Raw genomic sequence first — 14,854 nt, 5'->3', positions numbered from 1 at the left:
TTATTAGCAACCTAAATACTACTTTTTGGTCCCTAGCTTATTTGCAAAACCTCAAAATGGCGGGGAGATGCTTACATAGGGCTTACAGTATGTAAACACTGCTGCATAACTCTGAAGAATACGTTGCTCTTTCGCGAATATCCAGTAAGCACTTTGGCAGGTCTGCGAGTTTTGCGGACCGTCCCCACAATTTTTAGATTCTGTGACAAAAGATCTTCTGCTAAAGTGATGTCAGTGAAAAAATGCAAGAATGAATGAAAACTTGCAAGATATTGCATGTTCTGGATTTTCCTGTTTTATGTGCAACAGTATACCAAGTGCGATTATCAACATGGTACGACTGTTTATTGCTCACTATTTCGTCTTCTAATGGATTCTTCTTCTAACTCTTGAAATGAAAGATTGCCGTCATGTATCTCAGGCTCTTCATCCGAGGTGTCTTCATCATCTGACAAATCACTAAATGCCTGTTCCAAAGGTATTTCGGTTTCGCACTCGTCATCTGAAGAATGCTTCAATATTTCGTAGAGTTCCTTGTCGGATATACCCTTATTTTTAGACCACATGGCACTTTACTATTTAATATTGAAAAATAAAATAACCCTCTCACAGTAACGTTCGACCGTAAACTGAACTACAAGGAAATCAATTGGAAATATAAACAACTTATCTTGTTTAGATCTGTAAAAAAGGGAGTTTCAGCATATACCTATTTACCCAAAAACCGGGTCGTCGGTGACCCATCCATCATTTTTTGAAGAAAAAATTAGTTTTTTCTTAAGTTTTTACGAAATAAAGGATTGTTATGATAAAATTTAATAATTCATGGACGCTCACTGACAAAAATCAGGGAAGCAAAAGATATTTCAGGATTTGTAAGTTTCGGGTCATGGAAGACCCATATTCGGTACGGCGAGGGTTAAAAAAAGAAATGTTAAAAAATACTCTAACTAACCTATGCATGCAAACCAAATAGCTTTATATCTAACCAAATAATTTTAGCTTTACTTATACCAGGTAGGGTGGTAGGTTAGTTGTGGTAATTCGTGTATGTCCGATTAACTATTAAGTAGTGTTTTTGTATTTATTATTTATTATTATTAATGGTAATTTTCGTGGCTAAAACACAAAGTGTAAGACTATTGCTTAACTAAGGAAAACAGTTCAGTTATAATATTGTACCATAAATGTTTTAAATACATTACAATATATAAAAAAATATAAAATTTGCGTGGTTAGTAAGTTACTAGGTTAAACATCAATATGCAAAAGAGTACATCTTAGCGAAACATATATAAACATATATCATGTTTATATTTTTATTTTTATTCATTTGGATATAGTACTTTTTTGTAAAGCTAATTATTATCATTCATAAAGTTAAAATATGCTGTAACCATTATAGTTCAAATTTTCCTCTTAATTTCTTTTTCGATTGACTACAAATGATTTTCATAAAAAATATTTATAGCATGAAAATATGTTATCTTCATTACTTTTGAAGTTGCATCTATTTTATTCAATATTATTATAAGTTTATAATATTATATTTCTTTAATTTCTAGATGATTATAATGGAAGATAACCGATCAATGACCTTTCACTCTTCCGAATTGTCATCAACTATGTTTCACAAACTGTATGAACAGAAAAGAACCAACCGCTTTTGTGATGTGACTCTCTATGTTAATAACAAGATCCTAAAAGCTCATCGTAATGTTTTAGCATCTAGCTCTCCATACTTTGATTCAATTTTGAAGCACCATAAGGTCGTTAAAGAGCAGCTCACTGTGAACTGTTTAGATAGTGAAATATTTACCAATTTATTAAACTACATGTATACTGGAGAAATAACTATAAAACATGCGAATGTAGAAGAATTGCTAAAACTTGCTGACCATTTTATACTCACGAAAGTAATAGAGTATTGTATTGAGTTTTTAGGAACAAAATTAAGCCTAGATAATTGTTTGTTTACATACTTCTTAACACAAAGGTTTAAACTAAGGCATTTAGGAAATATTGTTGAGAACTGGATATCTAGTCATATTGATAGTGTATGTGAAGGAGAGGAAATTGGAAGATTGAGCTCAAAGGAGTTACAGGATTTTTTTAGAAATAAGGTGAGTTAATTATTTTTTTATGTAAAACTTACTTTTGCAAATCTACTTATTCATTACCTAATTAGAATATTTTAAATTATAACAAAACCAGAAACTCCTTGGTGTACTGACAAGTTTAACAAAAAAAACAAGTTTTTTAAAACAAGTTTATTTATGAAACAAAGAAATGATAAGGAAATTCAAAAATTGAAATTAAATCAAGACTCAAGGAATTATAACAGATTAAGAAACTTACCTTAGCTGCTATTATATTTTGTAAGCAGAATAACCTTTTATTAACTGCTCTTGAGGCTGATTTTTTTTGTAATCAATGGAATCAACGGTACATTTCTTGTGAAAAAATGTATTTACCTTTCTGTTAATCAGTGCGTCATTGAGAAAGGAATTTGGTACTTCCATTAGCTAATGTATTCGATGGCATAATATAAGCGTCAGATAAAAAATGATTAACATTTTGGTGTCCTTATATTTTTTAAAAGCCTTTAATACCATTAATCATAATCTTTTAATTTTTTAAAGTTAAAATATTATGGTTTCTCATAATCACATGCCAAATGGCGTCACACTCCTACCTAAATTTAGCGGACATGCACCGATCGAAGATATCAGAGGGGATCTATCTTAATATATTAATAAGGCTCACAATAAACCTAAAGCTAAGCAGCTTACATAGTGAGTAGATGTTGTGATTGGTTCAGCAACTAGAAAACAACATAGTTTTCGATGAACTCTCGTACCATGCCTGATGGGGATAGCAGTGGTGATTTTTGCATTAGCAGATTTTTTAAATTTAATTACAGTTGCTTAATGTTCTCCATCAGACTACTCCCAATTATTCCTGTTGTTGATATAATGATGATAAAGCTCTATATTTAACGATCATCGTATTTTTCTGCATTTCATTGTATTTCGCTCTCTCGCTATAAGCGTGGTAAGGTTTAGTTTCGCGCCAGCTCTTGATCGAATCGCTACTAGATAGTGTTTATATTCATTTGGCGCAAATGTCTGACAACCTCCCGTAATATACTTTATGGATTCCGATGGTTCACATTCGTGGCTACATCTGTTAGACTGTATTGCTTACATACAATAAATTTTAGATAGTTCCTTGTTGAAATGATTTGATCTTGTATAGCTACGAAAAATCCTTCAATTTCAGGGCAAAGCTGTCCCAAGGGCAACTAGTAGTTAGACGATTAGTAGTTACGATGTAAACGTACTTTTGTCGAATCTCGTTGACGTGCCTCCCATGTGTTTTGGATGTTTCAGCTCCTAAAAAAGAATGATCGTATAGTTCAGTTCAGAGATCTATTAGAATCTTTGATGTGCCGCGAATAGTCCGTGTGCCGGTGTTGCTTGTATTGTCACATGACATGCATTTTTAAATCGCAAAATTTTATGTGGAAAGAGTCATAAAGTAATATTCTAAGCGATATTTAATAATTCCATTAAATAAATAAATGTTTTAAGCATTTTTTAAAGAATTTATACATTTGATTCGTAAAATTTGACTACATGCGCCGACGAACTATTTTGTTAGACGCCTGACCTGAGTCACAGCCACTCAAGCGTGAAGAGTTGCACAAGTCCGGCTTTAAAATTTATTTCTATGTAAAACTTTATTATTCGGGATTTTTGGGTTTACTTTTATTAAGTTAGAAATTTAGGATAGTTGATAGCAAGATAATATTTAATTTAAATATAAGACTTAAGTACGTAAATGTGTTTAACCAAAAATTTTAATTTAATAAGTTGAGTTTTTAGCGCCATCTGTGGGGTGTTTATAACAAGAGATGAGAGAATAGGTGGTACGAATTACTTAGGCCCATTTATTCTGTGGATTAAGGCATTAAATATTTACTTTTTGACACAAAAGGGTAAAATGTTTTGGTTTGTCTTCAAATTTTATATATTTCCTTTTTTTGGGTATTGAGATTTATTTTTACTTGGTGGTGATTATTATTGGGGATTTTGGCTGCCATATTCAATGTCCTTTATTATTGTTTTTTTTAATTAATACATTTTATGATATATTATTATAATAATATACTTATGAAAACCCCCCATCTCTATATTTGGTGCTAACTTCTTTTGATAAAAAGTAATTATGTAGTCACAAACGTGGAAGTATATTTTGTTAAAATAAACTTTTACATTAAAAATCATCTAGCTGTCTATATTTTATGCGTTTAAAAGACACAAGTTTTACTTAAAAAAAACACACTTTATATCCTGAATGTAATATTTATTAATTTTTTTTGCCTCATATTTAGTTATTGTGCATATTAGGAGAGATTAGATAAAAATTAACAAAAATAAATGCTTATACTAAAAACTAAAAATCTTATACAAAACACTACATTTTAAGTATACTCGATCCTAAAACTACAGTGAGGATACTAAATACTTTTATAAATTTAACCACTCTTTTGAATCTGGCCCAAAGAGTTAATACAATTTTATAAATTCTGTTTTTTTGCCATTGCTCTTTAGCAGTTTCTTCCATTAAGGAAGGAAACAGTTTCTCTGTTGCCGCTATGGATTCCAACTTCATCTCGCACATCAGCATATGGATACTAAAGCATTACATTATATATACTTTATTGTGTCGAAGGACAAACAGGGGCAGTAAGCTGAAAAAAAACAAAACTTTAAACTTGTTTAATTAATAAAAATAGGGTTTTCTTACTATGGCAAAAAGGGACTTTTTTCCAGAGAATGGAGGAAGAAGCAGTATTTATTCTGTTGCTGAAGGACAACAGGGGCAGTAAGCTATAAAAAACAAAATTTTAGACTCGTTTTCTTAATAAAAACATTGTTTTTCTTACCATAGAAAAAAAAGGGTTTTTCCCAGAGAATAATGGAAGAAGCACTCTTTATTGTGTCACTGAAGGACAAACAGGGGTAGTAAGCTGTAGAAAAACAAAATTTTAAACTTGTTTAATTATTAAAAATATGGTTTTCTTACTATGATTTCCATTCCCAGAGAATGGAAATCATACATCAATCTTAAATGTAATACCATGTTTCGGCTAAATAATATATGGATCTTTCTTCCGCCCAAATTTTTTTAATTTTCTTCAAATATTCTATACACCACCTGACAATTCCATTACAGCAGCTCTTTTGTTAACCATCTTAAGCTTAAATCCAAGTTTTATCAGGTATCTCCGCAAGGTTGAGACCGAGAAATGTTTGTCCCTTGCCGATAAGCTGGTCTTAACCATCTCTATGGTCAGAATCTAATTTTTTTTGTATTTAGAATTGTCAAGTCCCTTTGATTGTCATGCATCTTTCCTTTTTATGCTGCCTTTAATCCTTTTTATACAGGCATATTGTCCTATAGGGAACCCCTGTTAAAAACGCTGTTTTTTGCAAAGCACTACAATCAGTTGTGAACTGAGAATCATTCCTTAGGTTGTTATAGATATTTAAATAAATTTGTTTGGCGTCTGTACTTAAACAATTACGTTTTAAAACTGACTGATTTTCCTCTGTAGCTTCTAGTTCCCTTGCTTCTTTTTGCTTCCTCAACACTAGAAAATTACCTATCAGAACTATGTAAGTGTAAATCACTGTCCAGATCACTCTTATTGTTTTCATCACAAATGTTATTGTCTTTCTTGTGCACCCACGGACTCCATAAGCCCGCACAAACACTTTCCTCTTCATTTGCCAAATTTTCCTGCCTATTTTCCCAGGGTCGAAATATTTTAAGGTCTTTAGGTAAAACCTCAAAACAAATCCACAAACACAATTAAAAAAACACAGTTCCTCACAGTAAAAACAGCAAAAAATTTAGACGAATATAGGCTAAATTCTAAATTCTTGACTTTCATAAACGTGTAAAAAGCAAAACCGGCAAAACACATCAAATAATAACCTCACATGACCCCCCTCCCAACTATTAAAGGTGATAGACCCATCCAACAACTATTTTAAAGGCGATAGACCCATCCTTAAAGATCTCTTTAAAAACACGTCGAAAGTAATACAAAAACAGCCCAAAAATGTATTTGGGTACGGCCCCGTAATTCTCAAAATCAGTGGGATAGAGAGAGATACACAATCACTTGCACAGCCTAAAACAGGAATCGCTAGAACACAGGTGTTTTATCTTTGTTTAATAGACTGGCTAAGAGTCAGTTTGTTAAAGAGGTCACAAGTCTGTGAGTGCTGGAAGTGTTTAAAATATTTTGTAAGATGCTTGGATTTTTAGTCCGCGGTCAGTTTTTTGATATTATTTTCTTGTGATATTATTTTCTTTCTAAAAATTGACATTTTCGAAAGCAAAATAAAAAATAGTATAAAACATGGGGTTTTACGTATGTTTAAAATGATTTCATAGATAAACAATATAAAATTTTGCCATTTAAACATGTATATCATGCGACAATAAATACAACATAGGCGCACGGACTAGTTAGTGCGGCATCTGCAACACATCAAATATTCCAATAGATCTCTGAACTGGACTTTAACTTAGAAATTTGCGGCAATGTGATTTGCTCAACGAAACTGTGAGCTTCATATTTTTAGCCCTCTTTAATTGTTTTCTGACTTTTTTCTATAAAATATCAATGTCAATCTTTTCAAGTACCAAAGGATAGCTTAATGCTATAATACTTATTTAATAACGCACAGGGCAACATTCCCGGACTGATTGTTTTCCGAACTTATATGCCGCCATAAGAAGGGTGATATATTTTCATGTATTTGCGCAACCCGATTGGCTGTGAAAGTTTTCCAGCGATATGGCGGATTCATGATCCACGTCACAATGCAACTGAGGAGTCAGAGCAAGCAAAACATTTTGAAGTTTGCATATAAAAGAAGAGCTATCTTAGATTTGGCAGTTACCAAAATTGTATAAAAAGATTCAATTTTTTTAATGCGAAGATTAATAACATATACAGTGGTCTTTTGTCAAACATCACAAAAGCCATGAAGTTCACAGTTCATGTAATCATCAATTGTAAAGAGACGTGGAAGAGAAAAATTGGCGAGGAGTGGCAATTCACTTTTGTATTGCAGCTAACGTTCAATAATAAATGCGGAGGGCTCATCATGCCGGTTGAGCCCTAGCGTCCGAAGTATTTGGATAAGCAGTTTTGCAAAAAGCGTAAGTGGTGATAAAAACCCCAAGGGATCGAAACATCTAGCAACCTCAGATAATATCGCCCGTTTTGAGCACGCCCTGTCTTGTGGCTGAATCCGATAACCAAAAGTGTCAGTACTTGGGATCCAAGTACTGACGTCCCAAAAAAGTCCCAAAATTTTTACAGAACTGAACACAAGTATTTTCTTTCATATTTCTCAAACCACAAATAGAAATAGAAATAGAAATATATTTGCTTTGGCTACCACACTCAAGAGTACGCAAATTTTTCGATAAATGCCACGTGAATCCATAATTTCTACTAGAGCAGTGCTAAGAATAACCGAGCCACTAGAAAATGACATGCCATAGAGCGACTTAGCGTTTTGAGGGATTTGATTATTTTGTGAAGAGGGGCTCTGTGTTACATTTCAAAGGAGAAGCTAAATTTTTTACTTGTCAATTTATATTGTTTTTAAGAGGCATGACCTAAATTAGCGGAAATGTGCAAATCTGAATAATGCTTAGATTAACAAAAGCGACGCAAAGATTTGGATTTACAAGCTTTAAACGCTTAATGTAAAGTGCTCAAACAATTATTGGCCTTAATAATTGATAAGCGCTCTTGTGGTAATTTTGCTGCAAAGGTAAGGCAGCGATAAATTCCATGATCTATGGACTTACAAATCGAATAATTTCTTGTAAGGTGTCTTTTGGATTGGTATTTGAAAAAAATGATTGCGTATTAGAAGAGTCGACACTTTTCGGCCTGAATTGCTGCTTAGGGCTTGGAGAAACTTTAGAGTTTTATATAGTTTAGTTAGTGTCGAAGTAGCTATCTATGTTCGTTCTATGCATCGTTCGCGAAACGAGAAAGTGTCGAGATTAAAAATAAGAATACAAATCAATAAACATAAGAACATGAGTTAACCTAAGTAAAACTAACAGACGCAGGTTAGTTCAAATACAGAAAGTAGAAATGAAAATGAACTTAATAATTATTAATAACGGAGACTTACTAAACGAGAACTGTTCTAAACAATGTCAAGTTTGCTAAATGTCAATTGTCACTAATTGGAAGCGGATACCGTTTGGTAACAGCGCGTTTAATGTTACCCGATATAGTTTTCACGGATACAACGCGCACAACACCATCATTCCCTGGATAGAGGGTATTAATGCGACCTAATTTTCACTTGAACGGTGGTAAGTGATTGTCTTTGATAAGAAACATAGTCCCTAATTAAATGTTCAGTTGGTTCTTCTTCCATCTAAGCCTAGTTTGCAAATTACAAATATACTCTTTGGTCCAGCGCGACCAGAATTGTTGTCTTAGAAGTTTTAATTGCTGAAAATTAAATAATCTATTGATAGCAGTATTCTGTAAATTAGGGTGATTGAAGTGATCGCCCAATTGAAAAATCTGCTGGGGTGAGCACTTGCAAATCATTTGGATCTGTCGAAAGTGGCGTTAAAGGTCGTGATTTAGAATAGCTTCTATTTGTGTAATTACTGTGTAAAGACCTTCTAAAGTTAATATTGTGTTAAGTAAAATCTTTTTTAAGTGATGTTTTGAACTGAATCTTTCTGAAACTGAAACTTCAAAGTATGATTCTAGATTTTCCTTAAGAATTGGTGAATTGCCTTTATATTCTATTTGCTCTAGTTCAATGGTTTACCACGTCTTGCAATAAATCTCTGAAAAGCTTCAAGAAAGGCCCACGTGCTTAACTCAGTGTCCAGTTCCAAATGGATTGCGTTTGTTAAACAAATAAAGAGTGCTAAATAACATTTGCTCACCTAATAACCTTACAACCACGTCCCTTTCGATCCTTAATTTCCAGCATAGTCAATGTCAACATCAGAGAACGGAATTTGAGAACTAATTCGGAAACTTGGAAGATTACCCATAATAGAGTTAGGTGAAGTGGGATTGAAACGAAAAGAAGTGAGGCACTCTTTGACAATTCGCTTTGCTAAATTCTTACCAGATATAGGCCAGTAATTGTCTTTGATGTGTGCGAGCAATAATTGAGAGCCGCAATGTATAAGAATTTTGTGTTCATGCTGAAGAATCAACCATTTAGGTCATGCTTGGGACACAACACTGCTGGATGTTTCTTATGAAAAGAGTACGATGAGTTATTTAGTCTCCCACCACTCGGATAATTCCGTATTTAATAAAAGGAGTGAGACTGAGTAGCCTATTAACAATAAACCTAAGGCAGAATGCCATAACTCGAGTAATACGAGTGAAAGTTGAAAATTTGTGGAAAGGAAATATATTTTGATTTTCGATTTCCAAAAAGGTTTGGGTTGTTTTGCGAAGATCTGGCAATTCTGTAACAGCTATTGGTTTGTGCATGTGTATATCTAAGGGCCAATTGTTGGATGGCTTACGAAGCCACAATGGTCTATGAAACCACATGTCTGAATTAATAATGTCGTTCGGTAGCATTCCTCCGGATAGAATTTCTGCAGGGTTCTGCTCCCATGTATAGTAAGGTGATTTCCCACAAAAACCTGTAGAGTTTTGGGTGAACATCTTAACGACGCAAGGGCTACAGTCGAGTCACACCAAAAATAGACTTCACTGAATTGTAAAGTTGAAGAAGATTTGACCTTGATATACAATTGTGCCAATGTAAAGTGCCATATAATTCCAATTTTGGAATGCTTAGACTTGAGTGGCGCTACTCTAATTTTGGATGTAAGAAGTTCGACATGAACTTTATTATATTCAGTGGGTCACTAAAAATACTTCGGTCATCCCCCTCTAAATTTATTTAAAAATTATTAATCCGACATTTCAATGAATTACATCATTGTCATAATGATGTAATTTTAAGGTTTCTTTAAATCTAAAATAAAAAATTTAAAAGTTTGGTCCCATTCTCATGTATCTTAATTCGTTTTAATCTTATCTGAGGCACTATATCTATAAGATGTATTGACGGAACCCCTTAATTTGTTATCCCTGATGATGGACATGTAATATGTCCGAAACATGTCGGATTATCAATTTTTAAACAAATTTAGTGGAGGATAACCAAAGAATTTTTAGTTACCCATTAAGCTATTAACTCCACTGCAAGAATGGATTACTTCTTCAACTTTATTATATTCGTCTACAGTTCGAACATAGATACATGCTTCATAAGCACTATTTGATGCATCCGAAAATCCATGGAGTTGAAGAGCGATTGGATTTTTTACTGAAATATATCTTGAAATTTGTTTAAATTTCATAAAATTTTACTGAACAGTTGCGATTTGAAATGTAACCACTTCTTGGCTATGTCAACTGGAACTGGTTCGTTCCATCAAAGTTTTAGCATCTATAAAATCTGTAGAAGTATTTTCGCTTTAATGACAACTGGACGCAGGAGACCAAAAGGATCAAAAATCTTTGCCACTTCGAACAAAATAAGTCGTTTTGAGAATTGGCCAACTTTTGGGGGGATATCGATATGAAATGAAAGGTTATCTGTTTCACAAGACCAAAACATGCCCGAGGTTTTGTTTGTTTCTGAAGACTCGATCAAATGATACAACTTTTCGTAAGTCAAAACATGCTGACTTTAAAATTGATTAAATTTCGATAACTGAGTTGCATCTCTCTCTTCCATGGAGTCTACTCCTGCGAGCAAATCATCAACGTAGAAATTCTTGCTTATGATGTTTGATGCCTGAGGGTGTGATGAGATGTGATCTAATGATAACTGCTTAAGACAGCGTGGGGCGCAAGCCGTACCATATGTGACAGTGTTTAAAGCGAAAACCTTTAGATCATCCTTTGGATCGCTTCGCCATAAAATTAATTGTAAAGGGCGAAACTCTTGCTTTACCTGTATTTGCCTATACATCTTGCAAACATCTGCTAAAAAAGCGATTTGATGCTGTCGAAATCTTAAGATTATAGAAACTAAATCGTCCTGAACTACTGGCCCAACCATTTGAATTGAATTGTATGATAAACCAGTAAGTGCTTGGAAACGAACTATTGAAGACGAGCTTGGTAGTTTGACTTTCCTCACATAGCACACCGTGATGGGGAGAAAAATAACAAATTTGATTATTAGAAGGTATAAATGGTGACATATGATTTAAACATTGATACTCAAATTATTATATATTATATTGATATTGGACAAAAATTCCTGATACATTTGCTTCAACTTGAGATTTTTATGTAATTTTCTCTCTAAGGATAAAAACTGTTGTGTTGCTTGAACCTTTGTATCTCCCAAGACTTCTAAAGTTTCTCTGCTAAGAATTTTTCTTTTGAAAAAATTGGCGATGAGGGTGAAACCTCTTCAATTTCCCAAAACTTTTGCAACTGATTTTGAATATCTATGGTTTTTCAGAAATGACAAAAGGTTTGCTTTGATGAGTTAGGAATGCCCATAGGACCTGACACCAACCAACCTAACTTGCTGTTCGGCAGAATATGCTTATTGGGGCCTAAAGTAATATGTTCCACAGAAATAATATCCCAAAATACTTCAGCTTCAATAAGTCAACGTGATTGGGCTCAAAGAATGTTGGATCAGCTAAATGACAGTTCGAATATTCCGGTTCGAAATATGTGTTAGGTAAATCAACCGTGATTTCTGGAATGATTAAACAATCTAATGAAACATTGAAGTTGTTATGACAAGACTTGAATTTGTTAATATTAGACACTGAATGCCCAATTCCTAGGATTGAGGAATTAATTTTATATTGTGTTATGCCTAATTTTTTCACAAAATCTTGAGATATAAAAGTAGTCATAGAAGCATTGTCTAGGAGGGCTCTGCATACATGCCCTTTACCATGGATATCGAAAACTTGAACCACTGCTGTGGCTAGTACGATTTGACTCTTAGTTGAATTATATAAGGCAACTTGACTTTGAGTAGTTTCTTCACTTGAAACAAGATGGCCATTTTCAACTAAAATTAAAGGTTGCTGTTTATAAATAATGAATTATGCCTTTGTTTACAATGTCTACAATGACCATACCGACATTTATCTGGTTTGTGCAACACATAATTTTTGTGATTTAAGTGTTGACCATCTCTGATCTCTTAAAAGAGCAGTAAATTTAGGACAATGATATATTGCATGCCGTTGTTTATAATAAAAACAACATAAGTTAGAACTCTGATAAGTTGACGGTTGATTGACAATGAAGGTTTTGCGTGGTTTACCCTTATGCATTGCTACCTTATTCAAGAAGTCTGCACGAGATGACAGGAAATCATATAATTCTGCCAAAGAGGGCAGTTCTTCGGCGAAGCCTGATTGTTCCCATTCCCGGATTGACTCAACATTTAGCTTACTGGTTACTAAATGTATGATTAATGGATCCCAAGAGTTCGTTATAACACCCAAATTGTTAAGAGAGCGCATATTTTTTGAAATAATGTCTAGTACATTGCGAAATGAATTGGCAGAATCCGGGTTTATATCATAAATATTGAATAAGGATTTAATGTGATTATGCACTATTAATGACTCAAGGAAATTTTTTTTTTGTGAACTAGAAAAGTGTATAAATCCCTGAATTTTAGCCACTTAATATATTGGCCAGAAAACTTAGGCAATTAATGGATTCATTGTGTTTAACTTGCTGATCACTTGAAGTTGTTTTAATTGAAAGAAATTGTTTAAGATCAGCAATTGTTTTAAAATACACAGTTTCAAAATCATTTAGGTCCTGTTCAGTGAAATTATCAGGATCTAAACCTTTAAGTTCAATTTCTGTAATGCGGTAGTGGGTATGAAATTACAATAAGAATATTGGAACGTAGCTATGTGCAGTGCGAAATTGTAATATCTGTAAATAAAGGCTTCTTGGCAACACTGTTACGACACTTGATTACGTAATACATGAATTGAAATGAGATTAATAAGTATTAACGCGTCTTTTGACACTAACTACTGACTATTGTTCAATGCATTAATGTGGGCAAAGTCACTCAGCTTGAACTGCAATCCGATATTACAGAAGCACTTCTTTTCCGTGATTTATTGATTATTGAGTAAAATTTGTGAAAATAAAACACGTTCTTTTACTAACGAAAAAGAATGAAAATGTTGTTGACAGCAGCTGATCGACATAGTAATGGGCTGCACCTAATAAACAGTAGTAATGGGCTGTACTTGAAGATTGGTACAGGTATTATCATTTAACACCCCTCTTCAATTTAAACCTTCTACGCAAGTTTTAAATTGCTAACGATTAAAACAAACAAGAAACTTCTTAACATCTAAGTATCTAAGCAACTTAAAAATTACACTCACATATTGTGTCCCTAAAACACTTTTACACCTAGCTTATTTCTAAAATATTCAAATTTGTCTTTAATAAGAGACTTAGTTAAAATGTCCGCTACATTTTCGTTCGTTGGAACATATGACATTTTAATAAGTTCCTTAGCAACAATATCCTTAATGAAATGAGCTTTAAGGTCAATATGCTTAGACCTCTTACTATTTTCAAAACTTTCAATTGATTTCAGAGCACTTTGATTGTCTATCATTAAAAAACTTGACACATTCCTAAGTTCAAAATCTTCACACAGTCCCTGCAAGTAAAGTACTTTAGAAGCTGCTAAAGCACTAGCAATATACTTAGATTCATAACTTGACTGGGCAACAACACTTTGTTTCTTTGAGATCCACGAAACCAAATTACCATCAAAAAACACTGTACATCCGCTTACACTCTTTCGGTCTATTTGATCGCCTCCCCAATCGGCATCGGTATACGCCACAATTTCAGTTCCCTCAGAAAACTTCTTGATGTAAATTAGAGTCATGTTAATTGTGTGCTTCAAATATCTCACAATTCTTTTAAAGGCCACCCATACTTGTTGCGTCGGTTTATCTAAATAACGGCTAAGATATACTACCGAAAATAATATATCAGGTCTGCTGATAGTAGCTACATAGAGTAAGGATCCTATAATTTCTCTATAGGGTAAATTTTTCCTAATTTCTTGATCCTGTAATATCTGAAAATTTGCTTCCATTGACGTTAAAGCAGGTTTGGAATCTTCAAGATTAAACTTATTAATCATTTTCTTAATCATTGTTGTTTGATTAATAACCATTCTATCTTTATAAGTTTGAATTTCCATACCTAGAAAATTACCTAATTTTCCCAAGTTTTTGGCTTTAAACTCCTTCTCCAAAGCTGTCAAAATTTCCATATGTTTTGGTCCTGTAAGAATAATGTCATCCACCCAAAGTAAAAGCCATACTCCATTTCCTGTGTATAAGCAAAAATCATTTCCTGTTCCTCTTCAGCTTATGTTTTTCTGCAAATTCGTTGAACCTTTCATTCCACATTCTGGGTGCTTCACGTAAGCCGTATAAAGCTTTATTTAATTTGAGTGAATTAAACTTCTTATCCACTGTTAAGCCGTCAGGTATTTTAATGTAGATGTCTATATTCAGATTTCCATTTAGGAAAGCCGTGGAACAGGTGCATAGACATTATAGTGATATTCTTCCTGATAACCCTTTGCTACTAGACGTGCCTTCTTAAGCCCATTTTGCTTGATTCTGAATACCCAACGTGTGTCAATGGCCTTTTTGTCTTCAGGCAGGATTACTGGCTCCCATGTACAAAATTCTTCAT

General features: G+C 33.5%; 1 protein-coding gene across 4 annotated transcripts in view; it reads left to right on the top strand.

The window, feature by feature from the left end:
* LOC126741951 (zinc finger protein 675-like) overlaps positions 1–14,854 on the top strand; it is a 252,011-nt gene that overhangs the window by 17,600 nt on the left and 219,557 nt on the right. For all 4 annotated transcript variants that reach the window (XM_050448431.1, XM_050448429.1, XM_050448430.1 and 1 more), the window contains exon 2: positions 1,566–2,123. In XM_050448431.1, the coding sequence (XP_050304388.1) occupies positions 1,566–2,123 (558 nt within the window). The remainder of the gene's footprint in view (positions 1–1,565; positions 2,124–14,854) is intronic.

This window comes from Anthonomus grandis, chromosome 11 (assembly GCF_022605725.1).
Source record: "Anthonomus grandis grandis chromosome 11, icAntGran1.3, whole genome shotgun sequence".
In the NCBI taxonomy this organism is placed as follows: domain Eukaryota; kingdom Metazoa; phylum Arthropoda; class Insecta; order Coleoptera; family Curculionidae; genus Anthonomus; species Anthonomus grandis.
The sequence above is the reverse complement of the archived record's forward strand: the minus strand, read 5'-3'. Positions and strand labels throughout refer to the sequence as shown.